Raw genomic sequence first — 22,396 nt, forward strand, 5'->3', positions numbered from 1 at the left:
ATATATTTATATAAAATGGAGATGTGTTTGTGCACCTACCAGGCCAGCAAAAATGCTCGGAAGAGCACAATGAACAAGTCTATCACGGCAGAAATAGTAGAATGCATGAAGGGTGCGGTGGTGGCCTGCCGCACTGATGAAGAGCAACACAAAGTCTGACTAGATTGAGATGTACTTTGTGTTTCAACTTTTCTAAATCTCATTTTTGCGTCGCGCATCGGAGTAATTGTCGGTTGATTTCAGTAAACATAAGTACCATGTACACTGCTACCAATGTACACTGCAGATTGTGCTATTACTTTTAGAACTACAGATTGAAAATAAAAAAAACAGTTCAGAGAAAAATGTCTGCATCAATTTTCTTTATTAAGTCTTTTCCATTAACATGTAACTTTTAGGATTCAATCTTGCTGCCAAAAGCTCACAAAACAGATTACCAACAGATAAATTAGTATTATTTTTCACTTTGATTGTTACCCTGGAAATATGTCTGAAATCAAGCTGTAGGCCATGTTATCTCCACACACCTAATGTCAGCTCTGGCTGATTGGATACATTTTAAAGATGAATTGATGTATTATTTGTTTGTTTTGGCCACTTGGAGGCAGCGTAACAAGTTGAAAACACAACATGACAAATTATCATTCTTTAATGGGTAACCTTTGAGCAAACATTCACCCATCCAGCAGACACTGAGCAACATTAGCATTCATTTTGACTGTTTTTTTTTGCCCCCCTAAGAAATGTAGGTCGAATATTCGGCTCTTTTAGCTCTGTTATGGTATCCACCAACTCCTGAGGAAAAATGGTTTGTGAGTTTGTGGTAAACGAAAAGAGCATGTTAAAAAACATTAAAGTGTAGAGACAGTGCTGCAGAGTTAGATGAACATTTTATGTGTTTGTCTTTCACTTCACAAATTGGGATTTGTCCCTTGCTGATATAATAATATGAATTAGTGTAGCTTAAGGTTGTTCAAATGCATGCTTGACAATGTTACCCCCATCCTTTACTGGGTGTGCTTTATGCGACCTTGTCTCAACATGACATTAGGAAAGAACATGAGGACGGTAGTATTGTGTCCCTGAAATGAGATGACCTGTTGGTGACATTGCCTCAAAAGACCTTGCCTAGGACACAATAAGAGATTGCAGATTTTCTTTTTATGCTAGAATCAGCATGTGACTTGAATAGATGGAGAAGAACAGGTTGGTATATAGTCTAACCCGTTTGCCCTCTAAGCTGATTGTCTATATAGATCTGCTTTCTATCTTCAGGAGCACAAAACTCTCATCCACAATCAAAGTTGTATTGACTGCGTATTGACAAGAACTCCGCTAGCAGTGGGTAGAGTCTGAAATCAATGACATGCATGTTGTTCATGTTTGCTGCTTTTTGTCAGTGTGAATTGCCACCTTGAGCTTACGTGACAATACACTAATTGATTAACCGTCTTTGATGCTCCTAAACATGTATTAAATGTTAAAACATGAAAAAAGAAGATAATTGCAGTTTTCATTTCTGGATCCATCATTCCATTATTAAAATTTACAGAAAAGCCATTCAAAAGGCAACAAGTTTATTGCAGTGAGATGTCGTCTCACTTTTGATTGTTTGTTTTTTTAAATCTCCACAAGCCTATATGAAACCTAGAAACTTTATCACTGTGATCATAGTATTTGTTGTTGTTTAAGAGTTTCTTTCTTATTCAGTGTCGTCTCACAATCGGGTGGCTTTATCCTTTTAATACCAGTGGTGGTTTGCAGCAAGGGTCTCTCTGGTCTTGTTACTGTATGTCAGATAATATAATAAAAAGGGTGGAGCCCAGCACACAGAGGGATTGTATCTGGCCACAGATATCATTAAACACCTCCGGCAACAGAAGCAGGGAGACCTATGGACCTCTAATGTGTCTCTGTTAGATAGATCTACAGATATACGGCGCATGCTTTACAGCTATGCTTGAGTGTTTTATGTGTCTGAAAGGATTACTACTACTACTACCACTGCTACTTACTACTATTCATCACAGGGTGGCTGGGGGAATTTAGCAACCTTCAAGTCCAAATAAGGGAGCCAACATTTTCACCTTTATGTCCTCAGAACTGCAGGGAGGCTGGTGCAGCAGTAGTGCAGGATGTCCTGAGGGTGTCCTGCTACACGGGTGGTGCCTGGGGTCACAGTGTCACGTGATTGTGAGTGTTTTCATGGCAGCAGTTAGTGCAGGTTACATACAGTTTAGCCTGGGGTTAAATGAATATGAAAGCAGAAAGAAGGGTCCAGCAGAGAAAGTAGTTGGAACGTTTTGTTTCTTCTCCTGCAGCTTAAAAACAGTTCCCTCTATGAAAAGGTCACTACTCTTTACTCTACATGTTGAAGCGGATGTAGTGTTTTTTTTTTGCAATTGTCTGATATAAATTAAATAAAATTGATGTAGACTTATTGACGTGTTGAAGTACACACCAGGGTTGAATCAGGTGGTATATACAAACCTTCTTGGTCAGATGTTGAGTATTACCTGAAGTACTCATTGTACTTTATAAATTGTCTTGTTTATGGGAGCATTTATTTAGTATGCGGGTGCCTTTTTTTTTTCTTTTTTTTTTGCATTAAGGGAGTGCTTTTGGAGCTTGGCCCTTAATAGAACGCAAAAGTCAAGATCTCTCAGCTTGTGATGCTTTGATTCTTTTTATAATCTGTTTATTTTGTGCAGTACTTTCAAGAAACCGTTGATAGATAAAATACACAGATTTTAATGTCTCTTTTTGGCTTCTCTTGTAAAATAATTCCAGAATTTTTTTTTTTTTAATCATATTTATGTTAAAATACTTTAAATCAGATGTCGCGCATAACAGTCCTGTGTATTGTTGTATGCCATTGCGTTAAATGGCCTAATACCACCAAAGATAGAAAAAGGAAGATTTACCACACTATCTGACAGTTTATATTTTCATTCCGCTCCGCCCTTATTCCAATCATGCATACTTCACACAGACACAATCTTTGGTCCTACACTTTCAGCAAAAGCAGCACTCATAGCACTGGACTACTCTGACTTTCCTCTTGATCCCACAGACGGGACAATTTCTATTCTACTCTTTTTGTTTTTTTCTCCTGACTAAATTGAATGCTTGGCATATGTCACTTCCTCAGCAGTTTGACAGTCGGAAAAGCTGAAGCTTCTCGTCTGATTTGCACTTTGTTTCATCTTTATGCAGACCGGGACATCAGGGTTAACCAGATTTCACGTAGGATGTTTGTTGCGTGGTGCATGCACAATGTGTAATCTGCCTTTTTGTGTGGGGAAGGTGGTGTGATGTCTCAGTGCATCACACCTTTACAGTACATGTCATTTTTATATACAGGAAAATGTTTATTTTTTAAATTTTTGCTCCTAATAAGGTCCGTTACTACAGTTACCGGTTAATCTGAGATATCTTTGCCAAGATCACAGATTATTAGTTAGGTTGATACATAAATACAGTCATATTATTAACACGCAACTAACCATGCTAATCACAGGGTCAAATAACCCAGTCATTTAGAATTATCAGTGTAATTTCCATGCTTTGCAAGAAAAGCCGTAAAACACTTTATGTAGGCAGAAATATGAGTTGCAATTGCTTTTCAAGCTATGAATCAGGTCATTATGTTGATTGCTTGAAAAAGCAATACTGCATGTGCTATCATGCAGGACAGCCTACAATGTTCTATTTTTATCCACAGTCATGTTCCCACATGATTTAAAGCCTTTTTAATAATTTATTTTCATTGAGGAAGATGTTTTGGTTGTCTTCCCACGGTTGGGCCACGCTGGCTTTTGAAGCACCCACCTGAGCATTTGTGCACGCACGCTGGACCAACTTCTGTCAAAGCTGTCATCAGAGGAGCGGGCTGCGGCGATGATTCATTCACAAAAGGGCCTCATTTAATTACTCCCAAATCAAGTCACATGGATACCCAGGAGAAGCGGTGGCTGTACAGCAGCAGTGGGCGATCAGATCTGAGCCACGCGTCGCATAACAAACCGCTATGATCCCCACGGCTCTCCTTTTTATGTGAACAGGATTTCAATCTTCAGTGCTCACACCGAAGAGCTTTCTGCCCATCCGATGTGTTCGAGCTGGCCTAATAAACCTGTTTATGTATTAAACACTTTGGGGACACTTGGTATTCCTGACAGACATTGCCATAGACAAGTAATCACAGCAATAACGGCTTCTTATTATATCTCCAGCTATGTTAAGCTGCTCTCCTGTTTGTTGTCAAGGTTACCATAAGCTCACCTAAGTGTTGGAATACAGACATCTCTTCCCCTGATCCGCCACTTTTTTGTCCCAAACCTAAGCTTCTATTAGATTAAATAATGCTCATCAAATTGTTATGTTATCTGAAAAATCAGCTCCTCCAATGACGAGCATTGTCTTTTACTAAATCTGCCGCTAAAAGTAGCGGCTCCACTCCGAGCTCCCAAAGGATGTCTGTCCTTCTCACCCTATCTGTAAGGAAGACGCTAGCCACCCTCCTTTTCCATGTCTTCTCCTTCCGTGTTGCATCGACAGGGTGCTCTGGTACCACATACACTTCCCTATCCACTTCCCTACCCCATCCCTATGTTTGAACATGGTGTTTGTCATAGACAGTCCATGACACATGGCACAGAAGTCCAACAACAGACAACCACTCTGGTCTAGATCATGGAGGCCGTTTCTCCCAAATGATGCCTCTCCACGTATTTCATCATCATCCATGTGTGTGTTGAATCCCCCAGCAGAACTATGGAGTCCCCCAATGGAGCCCTATACTGGACTCTGTTCAAGGTCTCCAAGAAGGCCAAATACTCCGAACTCTTGGTTGGTGCATTTGCACAAACCACAGTCAAAGTCATCTTTCCACCATAGCGCCGCCCAACCGAGGGCTTGTGAGTGAATGGAATATTGAATTGATATTTATGCCAGGACAATTTGCAAGTATTGCGAGTTCATATTCCACACTGGCAGTGTCCTGATCAGTTGTGTTTTTGTTGCTCAATTTGTTGTCTGTACGAACGTGTACTGTGCACATATGTGACAAGACACACAGTCGAAGACTGGAACTGTGTGAGCATTAGGGAGGGATGTCTGAGGGCATGACCGTTTCCAACTCGGCCGTATACTGTACCTGCATTACACACTTGAATGAAGCTTATAGCCTACCTCTAGGTTTAAGGTGAGCTTAAATATCAGTTTGTCAGATATGCAATTGAAGAAACCTCAAAATACACCAATCACAGTGAGGATAAATTACTTCTCCATGCCCAGCGATGTAAGGCCCATTTATTGAAAGAATGAACGCGATCGTGGGCCTGTTTCTGGCCGAGCAGGCAAAGGGCAGACCAGATGAAAAATGGCCTCTGGACAGTCAGAAAAGACAGCGGGAAAATAGAAGGAACATGAGAGGGAGACAGAATCAGTGGCCATCCTACGAAATACTGACTTTATACACAATAGCTTCTTTCATTTTCCATATAAATGTTAAACAATAAAATATATTGAGTAGGTTCCTTTTATTGATCATAACGTAAAAAGTCTACAAGGGACATGCTAAGAGACAAATTACACATCCAGTACCACTTCACCTTGTCAGAAAGTAAATGGTTTTACTAAATGTAGCTATAATGTGCCAATCTTGCCCTCAGGCCCCATTGGAAATGCAGTCTCAGGTAAATTCAGCCTGTCACAATGTAAATCCCTCGGCCATAAAGCACCTCGGGAGAGCTTTTATCAGTCTTAATGTCCTCTTCAAAGATCATCCTTCACTATGCATGTCCCATCGAGAGGTGCTGCTTGACCGCAGGCAGAGGCTACTGTATCAGTCTCGCTGCACAGATGATGAGAAAGACCTTTTGTGAGATCGATGAGCATCCTAACCTTAAGGGGCCAGCGAGTGTAACATCACAGAGTGATGGTCATCCAGACCTGAACCCTGAGTACACTTCTTTGTGTGTACTAATATTGGATGCTGTCAGCACATTCTGATCAAATTTTTTGACCATTCCTGGTTTTGCATTTTCCATCCGTGCTGACTGTAGAAAACTAGACAGGCAGCCCTTCTCACTCACAAACACTTCATAGCTTTTTAGCCCTTGATATACAATTTCATAAGCCTGCCTCTGACTCACATTTCCTTCACAGTCCATTGTACCGCAAGCAAACATTGCACCCCTGTTCATCAAATGCAATTTTATATCCCCGCTCCCTAGTCTCCCAACAAGACCCTTTGATGTCAAATTGACACTTTAGTGAACAGCACTTCATGGATTTGATATTGCCTGGCAACTGCAGAAAGTACCACTCCTTGTGGCTTCTTGGGTGAGGAGCGGATGGTAGCAAGGATGGTTTGGGTGGCGTAGACAAAGAGGGAGGTTGGTATTAACCATAATGGTCCTGAATGATGTACGTGTTTGTTTGGTTTGCCTCCAGGCAGTTGAGCAAAATTAAATCCCAGAAAATCGGATTACGGAGTCCCCGGGGGTGGGATGCCCAGTAGCCAACTGATGAGCGCTCATCTACTCTTAGCTGTATTTTCTACAGCGTGCCCCACTGTTGGCTTGGAGGCCAATTTGTTAACAATTATTGCTTGTTAGTGAAGCTTCCTGCTAGTCAACGGGAGTTTCCATGGTGGAGACAATAGCCAAGGTTTATTGTCTAGCAAATTATTGCAGTATGAGTGAGGGCAGTGGTTAATATATTGTCTTTGAAGTCTCTGGCTTTGCTGATTGTCAGTTTGCTGTGAGGACTCCTATTATCAATGACCCCTATAATGCCTACTGAGTTATAAATATGAAATACATTGCATTTCTTTTGTTATTCCAGTTTGCGTCAATTCATTTTTAAGATAGTTTGGCACTGCAACGTTTTGGTCCATTAACTGTATGTACTCCTGAAATACAATACATTGCATTGTGATGTGATGTAGAAAGACAAGTTAAATTGCGGAATTTCTCATCTCTTCAATATAAGAAAAAGTAAGAAAAGAAAATCTTCACACTTTACTAGGGCCTAAGGGGATGTCATCAGATTGTTTGTTTTGTCAACCAACACTTCCAGACTAAATATATACACATAGATATACTAAAGGTTTATTGTCACATAAGATAGAAAAGCAGCAAAATTAGGGTAAAATTTGACGTTTGCTTAAAGATGATCAAATTGGAATGACTATTTCTCTATTAATTGATTAATTGACCAGTCATTTTAGCTCTAATTATAGAAATGAATTAAAAAATGAGGAAATCTACAAAGGGCTACAACTTGTTTATATTGATTATTGATGGATCTGTGTATTTTTTCAGTTTCAGTACAAATATTAAAATGGTGACAAAAGACCAAAAAGTATAACATAACATATTAAACAACATATATATTTAAATGCCAAAAAAAATGTGCGTATTAAATGCCTTTAGCAGTTAATTGATTTTCAAAATTGTTGTTAAAATTTTGTTGTTTTTTTGTCACTCTTTGTTGTTAAATTAAATTTCTGGGGACTAACTAATTGATTAGTTAACAAAAGATTTCAGAATTAACCCTGCAATTATGTGCTGCAATGGTATTTACCGCTTGATCTCTCCGATTCCTTTTCTCCTTCAGAAATAAACACACTTTGCCAACACATCCTCCACAGATGAAGCAGATAATAACCTCAGATGCAGGTAGCTTTAGAGAACCCCCTCTGCCCACAGAGTGTGTCGCCTAGGCACAGTCAGCCCAGCCCATGCTCTCGGAGCTGCTCACACAAAGGAGCTTATTGTATAACTGTGCCTCAGTTTCAGTAAACCAGCGCTCCTGCTCTCACACACTCCTCCCTCTAGCTAGTCCCCTCCCCTGCTACCGCCTCCCTCATGAATATCACAGTGCCTTCCCTTATTATTCATGAGTTGGTATCGGCGTTGTCATGTGCTCCGACACCGAGGAGGAAAAAGGGGGGAGTGTCTCAGTGAGCGAGAGTCACAACTCCGGCGTGCGAGTGAGTGCATGTGTGTGTGATTCTGTGAAATAGAGGGAGAGGAGAGAGGAGAGACACCGGCTGATGCCGCTACTTGTACCACTGCTGAAGCAGCTTCCACACTGTTCACATCTGAACCTTCCTCTGTTAGACTCAGCTGGAGCTCTCGGTTCCTTTTGAGCTGGGGTTGTTTCTGACATTTATTTGTGAATGGGATGCCTGAAAGAGATGCTTGCCACTAGGAGTGACTGATGAGAACCAGTGCTCCGGTGTGGAGGGTGACCCCCTGTGTGCCTACCACCACTACTCGGGGAGAATTGGACGCCTGGCGTTTCCACGACGACTATAATGGGCTGCAATCTGTGCACTTTACAGAAGCGAGAGGAACACTACAAGCTGTTGTATGAGATTGCACAGGTGAGCAGAGGCACAGCCGACTGGCATCGATTGTTGTTGTACGTGATTTATTGTGTGTGCTGTGCGAAGAGCAGCTAGTGTTCAGTCCATTTATCCTGAAGGATGACCATTTTATTTTATAACATAGTAGCACCTGAGTACGTGAGGAATATTTGAAAATGTGGGATTCAACATCATTTCATTCAAAGTTTTCTTTTGGCACTTCTGGTGTCACTGTGAGACGGTTCAGTGTTGTGCCAGCAGATTTGTTTTAACTTCCTGGAGAACACTTGGTCTTAATGGCCTTGAGCGTAGCCCACAAATGTATTATGCTCGTTATGCTACTCTTACAGTTTCAGAATTGTTCATGTTTTGTTCAACTTCTGATATGCATGCAGATTAATTATGCCTTTTTCAAAAACATACTCTTCAACAGACGGCCATTTTCAACAGAAAATAGCCGTACGACAATATCTGAGGTTGTGGGAAAGCAGAACAGATAAACAAGCCTCCACCCCAACACCTCCAGTCCTTTTGCCAGCCTTCTTCTTGTGATAGGCTAATAACTATGAAGCTCAGTATCTCCTGGAAGTGGAGTAGTGCTCATCCACCCCCCCCCCTTCCAGTAGCGCCTGCCTTCACGCCACTGTGATCACAGACTCATTAGCCGTTTTACACAACCATCCTGTGCATTAATTAAACGTGAAATGTCTCTCTTTACCCTTGTGATAAGATGGGATGAGACGTAGTAGGGAAGGTAAACTAACTTGGCTTAACCACTGCCTGTAGCTTTCACCTCGTGTGCAACTTGAGACTCTGCCAAACTCTGGTGATTGACATTGGCAAAGATTTGGAACTGCAGGGATGATCGGAGAAAGCTGTGCTGCAAGATTATAAATGAGCAGTAGAGGAGGTTTGCTAATGGTCTGTTTTTAATATTAGCAGACCGACAGAATTGTCCAGGGACCATGACGGATGAATAGGTAGCCACTGCATTGCCCGCTTGTCCTTAGGAGGACCATAAAAATAGTGCTGTCTTGGTGCTTATCTTGGCTTTTGTGTATCTCTGCACCAGTTGTTAAGAAATAGCATTGACTTCTTTCCTTGTGGTTTAGCAGAGGGGATCCATATCCGCCAGGAGGGCCAGTCTCCAGGGCACACTCACTGTTGACAGGAGGCTCTCTGGCATGTCTGTCCACCCACTGATATACTGAGCTGGTTCAGGCGGGAGCTGCAATATCAGCACCTACGTTCTGATCACCGCTGTGGGAGGGAAGTCGGGAAGGATATAGAGCATGAAAGATAAAGACTGGAATGGGAATAGAGAGTAAGCCGTTAAAGATGCAGTTGTTAAAGAAAGTGCTAGGGTGGACAGAAGTTAAAAGGGGAATTAAGGAAAGGAGCAAAGCGGTGAATCCTTACTAATGCGAGGGGAAGACTAAAGAGGCAAAAAGAAGTGGGAAGAGAAGTTAACAAGTAGACTTTTTGGTTTGAAATTCAGTTTCATTGTCACAAAAAAAAACATATATATCACAGAAAAGCACTTCTTGGCACATATTCACACTCACACATGCCCGCAGACACCATTAAACTAGCAGTACAGCCTCTGAAACTGCACAGCAAATACATACAAAACAGCAACACAGCTGGCAGAAATAAGGAGTAAGGGAAGACAGACAGGGAAGAAGGTCTCCTCCAGGTAGCCAAGCTTTCCCTGCAGCTATAGAAGTGTGTTAGTGTGTCTTCGTGGCCAGAAGAAGTGTGTTGTGACAGCTGGAAGCTGCGCTCACACCGCTGACATTCTAATCCGCTTTCTTACATATTGTCTCATCTGTCCTGCTTGCTCATCTGCTCTCAACCCGACGTCATGTTTTTTTTCTATCATTCTCACTCCTCCTTGCTCAGTCTTTTTAATCCAGTCTGTCAGAAGGTGCTGTTCAGAAACACTGACACATGGACATATACACACACACACACACACACTCACCACTCTACTCCTGTGATTATGTAGAGTCGGTAAATTTGTGTATGTAAATGAGGTGGAAGTGGTTTGCCGGTGTCACAGCGTGACTGACCGTCTTCGCAGCAGGTTGATTCGAGGAGCAGGAGTCAGTCACAGAGGTTGGTGAGCCACTTTCCTCCCCTTCCCTTCACACCCAGAAACGATTTTGACACTCTCCGTCTGCCTGACCCCACTAGCTATGGGAGATTCATGACTAGCTGGCTCCCTCACTCTCTCTCCATTTCTCTTTTCTGTCTGTTCTCACAGCTGCAAGTGTTCTTCATGGAAATGTGCTCACCTTTCTCAGCTGGCCTGCAAAGCTATCTCACAGTGGTGACATTTTTTATTTATTGTATCAGCTTTCTTGCCTGGACATGAGGACACAGGAATCTTCCTATAGCGTGCTCTTTTTCTCACTTTCCGAACTCCAACTTTTTTATTTGTATGCCTACTATTGATCACCCCTTGTGCATTGTTCTTTCTTTCTCTTCTTTTGATTCCTCTAATCGCTCATCTTCTTTGATTACATTTGTTTTAACCTTTGCTCCAGCCCACTCTCTGCTGGATTCCACTCCAGTTAACCTTCCAGTGATTGTCCTCTGTGTGGAGGAAAAGTAGTACGAAGGGTTTTCTCATTTTTGCTCAACAAGGATTAAACCTCGTTGAACCTCTTGACCTGAGGTTTAGCAGCTCTTGCGCTATGGTCAACCAAACTCTTACAGCTTGCGGTCTTCCCCAGGCTGCTGAGGCCATTTTTGCAGACAATAATATAGTGTGAATCGCTCTGTGATCTGGCAGAGCTTTGTAATTCCCAATATGCTTGTGAGCTCCCCTCGTGAGTGTCATACATTGTCTGTGCACTGCTAAAACCCAGTGATGTGTGGCTTTTGGGGGGCTAATTAGCAGGATGGCAGATGTTGATGAGAGGAGCAATGCAGCGTAGCGAGTTATGTGGATACTGCAATGTGCAAGTGTCTTGATGCATAAATGATCTGCATTGTCTTTTGACGAAAGCCTTTTTTTGCACATAGGGTTACAATCAAAGCATAATGGGTGTCAACAGTTGATGAGCCACTGCACCACTAGGCTACAGTAACAGCCAGTCACTCTTAATTGTTGCAGGGTGATGAATTGAATACAGACCCTCAACATTTGATTTTGTAATTTCCCAATTAGCCTGGTCTTGCTTTTTGTTTCTAGGAGTTTTGAAAGCAGTGAAACCAGTTTAATAAGCTTCCCTCTCTGCTGCATGTAAGAAATAAATAGAAAGCAGCTCCCCAGCTCAATGAGGCACAACAGTCCCTGATAACTTGCTGATGCATGAGAATGGCGCACTCTCTCTCTCTCTCTCTCTCTCTCTCTCTCTCTCTCTCTCTCTCTCTCTCTCTCTCTCTCTCTCTCTCTCTCACACACACCCACACACACACACAGGAAACCAAAACAATCTTAGTCAATAAACCAGACTATAAACCCGAGATCAGTGTTTATACATTTTTGAGTGACAGCGCTTAGGAGGGCATTGTAATGGAATCTTAGAGTTATCTTATGTTGAACAGCGTCACCAGGTTGACAGGACAGACAGACGCTGACAGACGTGAAATGAGGCACATCTTGAATTCATTTGCTCCTGGTGTGAAGAACGATTCCCAGGAATTTGGTCCTGCAGCTGGGCGGATATGCTGTTCTGTGTGGTAGCACCACGTGTGAAACCTGTGGACCAGAGAAGGTCTAAGGAGAACACAGCTGGCTGGCTGCTGCCATGTGTGTAATGGATATGCATTCAATAAAAGGTTGAGCAGCTATCACAAGAGCCAGTATTTTGAGAAAAGGGTTGGCAAGCTTCCCCGGGCTGCATGGATCATCACATACAGAAATCAGTGTAAACAAGGACATTAGTTTTGTGCTTAGTCTCGAGTTGTAAAGTAAGAGAAGAGAAATCAATCAGGAGAAAGCTCATTTTCTGCTTAGACAATGTTAGTTACTTAAAGTTGGAGCACTCCCAAAGCTTGATTGGTCAAGGAACTCTCCTTGTTGAATCAATCGAGAATTTCCGGTGAATTTGTGTCACAGACGTTTGACATTGGAAATGGTGTTTCTTAAAGGAACACACCGACTAATTGGGACTCAAGCTTATTCACCGTATCCCCCTGAGTTAAATAATATAAATCCACACACACCGCTAGCCATAGCTTACCACAGATACCTGAGGTAACTGGCTCCAACTAGCCCATTGCCCCTATTTACATGTTGTGGTTTGTGTAGTAACAGTGTGTACAAATAACAAGGTTACATGAGACACAGCCATCTTCTAACCGTATGCAAACTGGGAAGTATATTCTCAGAAGACAAAGCTCTACAACAAGAGAGTAACAACAGTTCTTTCAGGTGTTGCGCTAATCTGCCCAAGTAGCAGTGCTTTGGGTTCTGAGCTTCTTTGCTTCATATATGCTTGTGAAGCATTTTGGTCTGCATCTTTGCATTAAAGGTGCTGGACAAACATGTTATTATTGCTACTAAGCGCACAAGCCGGTGTCCATTAAAATAAAAGGAGAGAACCCAAGTTCCTCTCAAGGAGCATTTTTGTAATAAGCGACCTAATGATAAAGCTAATAATTCTGTTCTGTAATAGAAAGTCAAACCAAGGGTTGTGTTTGAAGAAACTCATTAACACTCAGTTAACAATCAGTTTACTTTCAGATTTTGGGTCAATTTTGAACAAATATACAGTAGCATTATAGCCTGGTGTTAGTCAGGCTATAGTTTAATAAACATATAGTTAACTATAGCCTTGATTTCAGCAACAAGGTGTTGCTACAACTCTGATTATTATCGTCGAAACAACGGCTGATTAGTCAGTTGACAAAAAATCAATCAGCGACTTGTTGATAATTGATTTAATTGTTCAAAGCCATTTCTTGAGCACAAACCCACATTTTATAATGATAATAAGGATGTCCCTCTTATAGTAAACTAAATACTAAACTGTTTAGTGGTCATTGAAGACTTTGAAGAAATTGTGACATTTTTTACTATTTTCTGACATTGCACAGACCTAGCAATAAATCAGCTAATTGACAAACATCAAATCAATAATGAAAAAGAATGTTAGTTGCAGGCCTAATGTGAAATAATAATTAACACTGGAGGAAAATACTTCTGGAACTAGCAGTCCTCCCGTTTTCCCTCTGAGTATACAAGTGCCTCTGATGGCTTTGATGGTACATTAATGCTGTTGAATGTTTCTCTCAACCCCCACCACATCTTCAGCACTATCTCCAGACAGTTAGCCACAAATGTTCTCATCCATCTTCTTGTCCCATTATATGTCTTTGAAAGATGTCCCTCAAACATGAAAATTGATAGGAGAGAAGAAAGAGGGGGAGGAGAGAAAAAAATACGCTGCTTGATTGATCTTGTGTCCACCCTTGAAATATAATCTGGGCTTTTAGCCCTGCTTTTACAATTTCCATCAATACAAAGGTCCATATTTTGGAAGTTCTCTTTAGGTACATGGACAGACAGATGGACAAATGCATACACACCCAATTCTTTTTATTATGCCTAGCTTATATAAAGAACCATATTTCTGAGTCAGCCCATTCCCCATCATCAGTTCCTCTTGCTGTGCTTCATCCTACAGCCTCTAACCAGAGGCCTGGTCTGTCAGCCAACCATGTTAGATTACAACACAAATGCATGTCTCCGAGTTCTGCCCTGCTCTGTTCCGGGGTTCCCAGCAGCTGGAATTGAGATCTGAAAAATGCTGAGATTATCTTTTCCCACTCAGGCTGTTAACAAAGGACTAGTGTTTACATCCTCACACTATAGCTCCCCTCTCAACGTCTAATGCTATTCCCTTACTTATCAGGTTGAAGATGCTGCAGAGAGTGTTGCATAACCGTGCTCACACTGACTGGAGATTTCACTGTCTAATTTTGTGTGAATCACACATTTGATCGCTTGACTGCTTCTGGACAGGGAATAGCAACTTGTTTGTTGTTAAAGACAGTGTTGGAAAAAAAAAGAAGTTAAAATCCACATCGCACATGTTGGAATGTATGCTGTACAGATGATGCCACATTTGCCACAAGACATGTCAGTGGTCAAAAATGTCAAAGTCAATGGGTTTCATCAACAGTTCACTAAATCTCACTGTGGAGGAGCAGGAGGGATTTAAGAGGAAGCTGATTAGTTGACCTTTTCCTTTTTCATCAGTTTCTTATCTCAATAAGAACCCATCTGACCTATTCAGTCGCATATCAGGGCTCAGGACCCCGTCATCTCCTTCCGTCTCTCCAACCCAACATGAACAGAGCTCTCCAAAAGTAGTTGTATCTCCTGTATGTGCTTCCGTCTGTGCTGATTTCTTTAATCTTTCTTACAACTGCTGCCAAGGATGAGTTGCACAAACAAACCATGACATCCCATTTTCCACCATGCGCTAAAGCTATTTATCAGAGAAAAACATTCTCCACATCTCACTGATGGTTGTCGGATGTAGACTTGCTTGTTTTAGCTGTTTGCTCTTCTGGGACACTCAGACAAGGGCTGCAATAGGAGGTTATCGTCTAATGTAAGTGCACAGAAACAACAAGAAACCAATTCTAGAAGCAAACAAAGTCGTGGAGGTCATTATGCTCATTCAGCGTCCTGTTTTTATTTCCATCACTTCAATAATTCATTGGGATAAACCTAATCTCACTTTGGGAACATGTAGATCTCACTTTAGCGGATGAGGATGACATCAGCGTGGCGTCATCCATGAGTAACACCCAGACTAATCTTAGTGCATGTTTTACTTTCACATGCTAATCAAGATCAAAGGCTGTCAACTTCAATCAGACTGGAGGAGCGACGGAGAAAATAAACGGCATGCCTTAGTATCTCAACGCCAATCCCCAGTGAAGCAAAGCATCTATTTAATGAGTTGAACTCTGTCTGTGTGTGTGTGTGTGTCTGTGTGTGTGTGTGTGTGTGTGTGTGGTGCTGGGGAACCGCATGTTACTGTGGCTTGAGGGATATACATTTTTTTCTATCGTCTTTTTTTTTTTTTTTTTTTTTTTTACCATATTTCTGCCGGTAAACAAAGGCAAAAGGAGACATTTTTTTTGTCACCCATCATTATTAGCCATGACTTGTTGCCCTCAGTGTAGCCCACATGACATTATGCATTTCAAAGTAGCTATTTGATTCCCATTACACACTCGCATCTTTTCTGTGTGCAAGCACGGTTGTTTATAGAAATATGAGTAGGCTTTTGTGCACAGATAAGTGTGTGTGTAGACTCAGAATTGTTTGTCTTAATTGGTTTGTGTCTGTGTGTGTCTGTGTATGTAATCACTTTTATGGGAGACTTTGGACTGTTAAATTCTGCTCTCAGTTTCTGTCTGTAATTGTGTGTGTGTGTGTGTGTGTGTGTGTGTGTGTGTGTGTGTGTGTGTGTTTGTTTATTATGTGTAGAGTGAGAACCGACCTGACAGCTTGTGCTTTTCCACTACAAACATTGGTGAAAACAAAGAGCTATGGGATAAACACACGGGGCTGTGCATCTGCATCCAGTGTGTCTCTTGGCTGATTATCTGAGTTTACGCAGACAGCAGGGCCCTCATTAATTTATTTCAATTCACCAAAACGCATCTTTCCTTCTCTCCCCAATTAGTGTGGTTTGTGTGCTGAAAAAAAAAATCAGCTTGAAACAACCCTTACAACTGTGAACCGTTAACTTAAAGCCAAGCAGCTTTTAATATGAGTGCTGGGGTCCAACATGAACACACAAGTTTCTGCAAAAGTTTAGAACAGTTTTGGTTATGTCACATGAGAAATGTGTGAATTTGATGTCCAGTGGTTTTGTGCACCGATCAGTGTTAAGCAATTTGCAAAGTGGAATCCTATTAGTTGCGTTTTTTGTCACAGTATAGGTACTACTGGAACAGTCTTCTGCTCTGTCAGCGTACATACTAGATATGTACCTGTGGCTTTCAGGATCCACCTGGGAGATTCCACTGTCAATCAAATCTGATGAACCAGGTTATTTCTGTGATTGGTCTTAACTCTTAATAGATAATAACTAAGGACATTCTTTCTAACTGGATTCTTTCTTTTTTTTCATAAACATTTAATATGATAAAGAAATAATTACAATATAAAATCCAAGTTTTTATTTGAGGACGTCAATGGTTTCATTCCCTTTTCTACTGTGATCCTCTGTTATGTTTTACCCCCAAGTTCTACAGTATGCGTAACGGCTACGCATTCGCTCCGGGACGGCATCGGAGTCATTAGGTTTCCATTAAAGTCAATGTGTGTATTTCCACTGACTACGGAACGGCTGCGTCATGGCTCAGTTGATCCGCAGCTCTCTGGAGCAGATACGCAGAGCTTCTATTTTTGCCGGATGCCGGAGAGCTCCGCAGCAATTCAGCACACAGCAGATTATTAAAATTATTAATTTTCAAATTAAATAGACCGTGCTCATAGAGGATCATGTTTCCCTTTTAATAGAGTTGTTTCCTTTCCACTCCTCTGGATGGAAACAAACTGCTGTTGTTTTTGTGGTTGTATTCTACATGAATTTCCGAGATCTCGTGGGTCTGCAAGACAGCTGTCAGTCCTGGCGGCAGCCGTGCAAAAAATCCGGACCTGGTGGCTATTGACTGACGGCGGAACACGGAGCCGTCACGCAGCGAAGCCGATCGATTACGCATCCGGTGGAAATTGGGGGTTACAGATAAAATTTGTAAAAGAAAACTCCTTCGTAACTAATTTAGTTTAGTTTTCAATCAAAATGAGCTTAGAATCATTCAATCACATTATTTCATAAAATGATAGAAAATGTATTCATTTTATCAGGATACAATTCCATTGAGTTGTTATGGAATAATGTTGACTAATTGCTAAGCTCTAGAAGGCCTCATCAAACATAACACTAATTTTTGTCTTTATTTACTCATTTATCAGAGATCTGCATTTTTCTGGGGGGTTTCAGTGCTGCTGCCGGATAGCAACAAAACAAGGTCCTCTTTTTGCTGCTGGTGAAATAAGAGAGGAACTGACAAAATACACAGCCATTCTCTTATCTGTATGATACAATGTGTTCAGCGTCCAGTAGCCCCCATCCCCCCCCGACGCAAGATATCAGCTCCAACATCGCCACTGACATTTAGAGGAATAGGATGGTGTCAGGGCAGGGGCTGCCTGCGTGATCTATAGTCGATAAAAAGATGTGACAAAGCCTTGAGTTGTGGTAGATGCCCTTCTTCATTCTTTGTCTTTTACTACTCTCTGTTTTTCTTATGTGTGTGTTTGTGTGTGTGTTTGTGTGGGGGGTTGGGGGGGGGGGGGATGTGCGCTCATGACCTAATGACTGATGCTAAAATAAGTTAGATCAGTCTGTGTGTTGGGGCAAGGTTATTATGAAGATGAGCGCTCTTACAGTATAGAAAAAGTCAATACAAGGCGCCACAGTAAGTGCAGAATGTGTTTGATGTGTTCTAGGAGAAAAAACTAAATAGCAAAAAGACATCAACAGGTGTAACAATTGTGTAGACATTCTCATATTAATCCACATATTAACCCACGTTCCCCCCGACTTTGGTGTTCCTGCGTATTTACTAACCAGTCATCGGGTCGCCGGTGAAAGCCCGCCTGTAGTGTTCTTTGTCTTGCTGTAGTCTCCGTCATGTTGCTGGCCCTACAAATCCATACGTCCATGACCGTAACGTTACCGGGGTTAGCTTCTGTTTTGGGGAAAGGGGACTTGTGTTCGTTTCTCAAATGTCGGCTACTTAAAATTTTAAAAAAACTCTGTAATAAATTGTCCACTTATTTTACCACCTTCCACTGTAAAGCCCTTGCTTTTTTCTGACACAGTCATAATCAAATAGGACTCTGCCGCTTTCTTCCAACTTTCAGTTAAGGGTCACGGACTATGTTGTTTGTTGTGTTCAATTTTACATAGAATGTCTGAATTTCTGGGTTCCCAGTCGGAAACTCTACACGTCCACGGGAAATGTCACGGTTGGAAAGATGTAACGGTATTTGCGCTAAGAAAGACATTGACAAAGACGAAAACTAAGGACATTTACTTGATTTATTTCATTTTAGTTAGTTTTGCAAACAGACGTTACAGTTTTAGGTTAGTATTGTTATTTTCTAATGCCTCGTTTTTATTTTTATTTCAGTAAACAACGTTTTTTTCCCACCTAGTATTCATTATTTTTTTAATTTTTTGTACGTTTTTGTTAACAATTATACTTGGTTGGGGGTGGAGGGAACGGTGGCACTGGGGATGTCCGGGTGACCCCCCCCGGTTGAGGCAGCCATGCTGGGTGTCATTCCACAGGTCAACAGGTCACAGGCACTCCCTGTGGCTCCCATGATAAGCCCGGCCTGACAGTCATTTGATGGGCAGGGTGACACACGCACACCTCTGTGTGGCCAGGCCCTGGGGAGCAAAGCGATAAATAGCATGCTGCCACTGCAGTGACATTGACTCTATCTATTCCTAAAGCTTAAATCCAAAGAACACATGAGTACCCATTCCAAGTATTATAAGTTAGAGTACAAAAGCCAGACCGCAAGCCCATGGCTCTATTTTTTGCAGTCTTTAAGTCTACAGTAGCGAGCGGAGCCATATCTTTATTGTTGTTGCTGCTGCTGTCACACTGACACACTGACACAGTTCCAAAGGCCTTGCTTTTAATGAGCTGCATTAGCAATGAGAGCATCACAATGGCTTTTTTAAAAACTCCAGCCTTTCTCACATGAAATCAATGTAGGGTGAGTTTCAGTTGACACCTCCATTGTAAATGTAATTTAATTGGATTTCAAAATGTACTCAAAAGTCCAATCCCATTTGAATTTGTAATTGGGTCTGTCAGATAAATGATTTGCAACAAATGTTTAACATAGGGTTTGTAAAATGCTAATCTTCATTTGGTAAATAATGTTTGTAGGAGAAGAAAGCAAAATGAAAATGCCATTTTAAAATTGAGGTACACTTGGTTTTACATGTGTCAATAGGACTGTGTGAGATAAACTATTATTACAACACACGTTTTTGTGAAACATTAGCTAGCAGAAGTTCACAGTAAAGTAGATGCAATCTTTGTGAGGTTGGAATGGCGACCGTGTTTTCTCCCCCGCAGCACTGCAGTCAACCCAGCACCTCCTACACAATCCAGATCTTCTCACAGTCAGACCTCCCTCCTCACAGCTTCAACACTCGCAGGCAGACTGGCCCACTAAGGAGGGGGGGCCACCTGCCTTGTTCGCTTCCTTCTTTGGTAGCTACATTAAGTTGCATTAAGAGATTGAGTTGTAAAAGCTTAAAAAATGTGTTGCTTTTGGCTCAAAAGGCATTGTCTGTTAATCAAAGTCTTAACATGCATTAGTGTAAACTATATGGAAGGAACTGCCTGACAAAACGTTTTTGGTCTCATCATACAGTATACATTAACACACTGCTCTAGGTTTTTTGGGGGGTAGAAATGGCCCTGGATCCATTGGCTCAGGCCCTCCTATCTGGGAGCTCCAATAACAAACATGGCTTAGGGCCTTGGGTTCCTTACCTGGGGCATAGTTACTCTTTTCCATCTTTGCTAATTCTTAGTTTGAATCATTCGACAGTTCACAGGGGCCAAAGTACCTCCCACACTAAAAAATGGATTCATAATGTGGATTGTGAAGGAGTGAAGGAGCTTGAGCGTTGTTGGGTCCATTCACAACTAAGTGTAGGTTGGGGTTGACGAGCAGTTGAGTGTACGATCTTTTGTGACTTAAATTTTTCACTGGGCTATTAAAGTGAGGAGAAAGCGGAGCCTGGCACCTCCATTTGTGTGGAGACAGCAGGCAGACCCAGAAATTGCTGGGTCTTTCTATAGAATGTTTAGCCACCATGGCTCACACCTGGATAAGTAGCGGGGAATGGATGGATGTACAAGCAGTACAACAGTGATGTACTTACAATTGTATGACATATAGATAAGTTACTCTTTCTTCAAAAGTCAAAACTGTGGCTGTCGCTTTGTCAAAACCCAACTTACTATTGACAAACTGATTATAAATTCATCTTCGTCTCAGTGAATGTGCCGACTCCGTCTTCTTTGATCCGGCTGTCCTTTGGGGTGAATTTTGTGAGCAAGAGACACAGATCAAGTAATACGAGGCACAGCCTGGATAATGTCAGGGGAGCGCTAAGTAGTGGTCCATTAGTGTCATTGGCACACCACCACATCTGAGTGTCATCGTTCCATGTCAGTTTCTCTCCATCACTTGTCAAATGTGAAGTAGGAGTGGCTGCTGTCATCACACAGACACGCTGAGAGTTTTCTAAAAAAACAACAGACACTGAATGATCAGTGCTAAAAGGCCAGTGAAGTCCCAAAGCCTGCTTTAGCCAAACACACTCAGCAGCAAACTATGCTTTATTTAACCGTGAACGAGTTCTGTGCTTTAAAATATATACACTGTGTATGGTTGCATAAACAAGTCTGATATTGACATGATATTGCCACCATTTTTATAGTAACAGCAGTCAAACAAAGTGAATTCGATTGGGAAACAGGGTTTTCCTCAGAGGCGTGCCTTTGGAACTGAGGGAGCCTGAGGGAATAGCACAGACAGTAATCAATACAGGAATGTCTGTTTTTAGACACTAAGTGCATTTTATACTGTTTGTGAAATAATCAATCTCTATGTTTTGATAGAGAGAAGAGGGTGGGATGAGGAGGAGCTACATACCCTACCTGAGGGCTGCTATTCATCAGGGAACTGACAGAATGCTGTAGTAAAAAAAAAAAGGAAAGAAGAGGCAAGCAGAGAGCTCTCACTTGACATTGCTCTTCTGTGTCTTTGTGTGTCTGCATGGTCTGTAGGGGGGTTTGTGTCTTTGCACGCCAAACATATCATGCTTTTTCAGCTCTCCACTAAATTTTCCTGCTCTCGGGAGAGAGTTGTATTTCAGGAAACACACAGTCTGGAAATATCCCGGTTGCTTGGGGAAAATCTATCACCCCTGCTTGTTCTTCGTACAGGAATGAATTTGGCAGTCACAACTGAGAGAGTTCCGTTTTCCTCCTTGTCTTTGTCTGACGACTCTCCATTACAGCCCACACCTTAGCGAGGGCCCAAGGTGAATCCCCAAAAATATAGGTCTTCTAATGCCAAAAAATGGCTACTCAAGGCTGAAGCCTACAACGGTGGACGGATGTAAAACATTATACAAATGTCACTTGTAGCTTTGATTTGCTGACTACGTTTAACAAAAGCTAAAATGTATTTGTACCAAAAGCAGTCTGTATAAAACATTAATGCACAATAAAATCTGTGATAAAGTTGTAATGTGTAATGTAATGTAATGTAGACGCTCCAAATATCCACAAATCCTGGCTGTAGCATGTTTTCTCTAATAAGCACCTTTATTTTTACAGATTAGCTTTTGGAGAATTCATCTAAACAGTTGCATACGAAGTACGTTAGATTAGAGGGAAGATACCACCTTTTCTTATCTATAAAGCAAGAGCCATAGACAAGTAGCTTAGCTTAGCTTTTAATAACGAAAGGATAGCAGTGGGAAAACATCAAGCCTGGTTTGTTCAAAGTAAAAAGAAAAGAATCCGCCTACCAACACCTCACCAGTTGACACATTATATCTTGTTTCTTTAATCGCTTCACACACAGAAATGTGAAATGAAAAGTTGTAATTTCATGGGGGTTATGTGATGGACTGTTTCTTGATGTTGCCAGGCAACCAGCAGAGACTCCAGGAAGTCACTTTGCCCAGCTAAGAAATTATTACTGGCTCCAGCTTTATACTAAATGGGCAGATAATGTATGATAGTGGTATATACTTTAACCTCTTATCTAACTCTTGGCAAGAGAGTGAATGAAATGTCCCAAAAAGTGAAACTGTTCTTTTAAACAGTTAAAATGTTTAGGTAGATAGATATTTATTGATCCCAAAAAATGGGAAATTATGGTGTTACACCATAATTTCCCATTTTTATATATATATATAT

The 22,396-nt window shown here is 41.4% G+C and overlaps 1 protein-coding gene across 3 annotated transcripts in view; it reads left to right on the forward strand.

Moving 5' to 3' along the window:
* Positions 1–22,396, forward strand: part of LOC117949414 (PDZ domain-containing RING finger protein 4-like) — a 113,341-nt gene that overhangs the window by 59,664 nt on the left and 31,281 nt on the right. The window contains exon 1 of one of the 3 annotated variants that reach the window (XM_034879681.1): positions 7,981–8,398. The exons of the other annotated variants lie outside the window; for them this stretch is intronic. Within the exon in view, the coding sequence (XP_034735572.1) occupies positions 8,330–8,398 (69 nt within the window). The 5' untranslated portion in view covers positions 7,981–8,329. Of the gene's footprint in view, positions 1–7,980; positions 8,399–22,396 lie in introns of those variants that run through there. 3 annotated transcript variants of the gene reach the window in all.

Source organism: Etheostoma cragini, chromosome 8 (assembly GCF_013103735.1).
Source record: "Etheostoma cragini isolate CJK2018 chromosome 8, CSU_Ecrag_1.0, whole genome shotgun sequence".
In the NCBI taxonomy this organism is placed as follows: Eukaryota; Metazoa; Chordata; class Actinopteri; order Perciformes; family Percidae; genus Etheostoma; species Etheostoma cragini.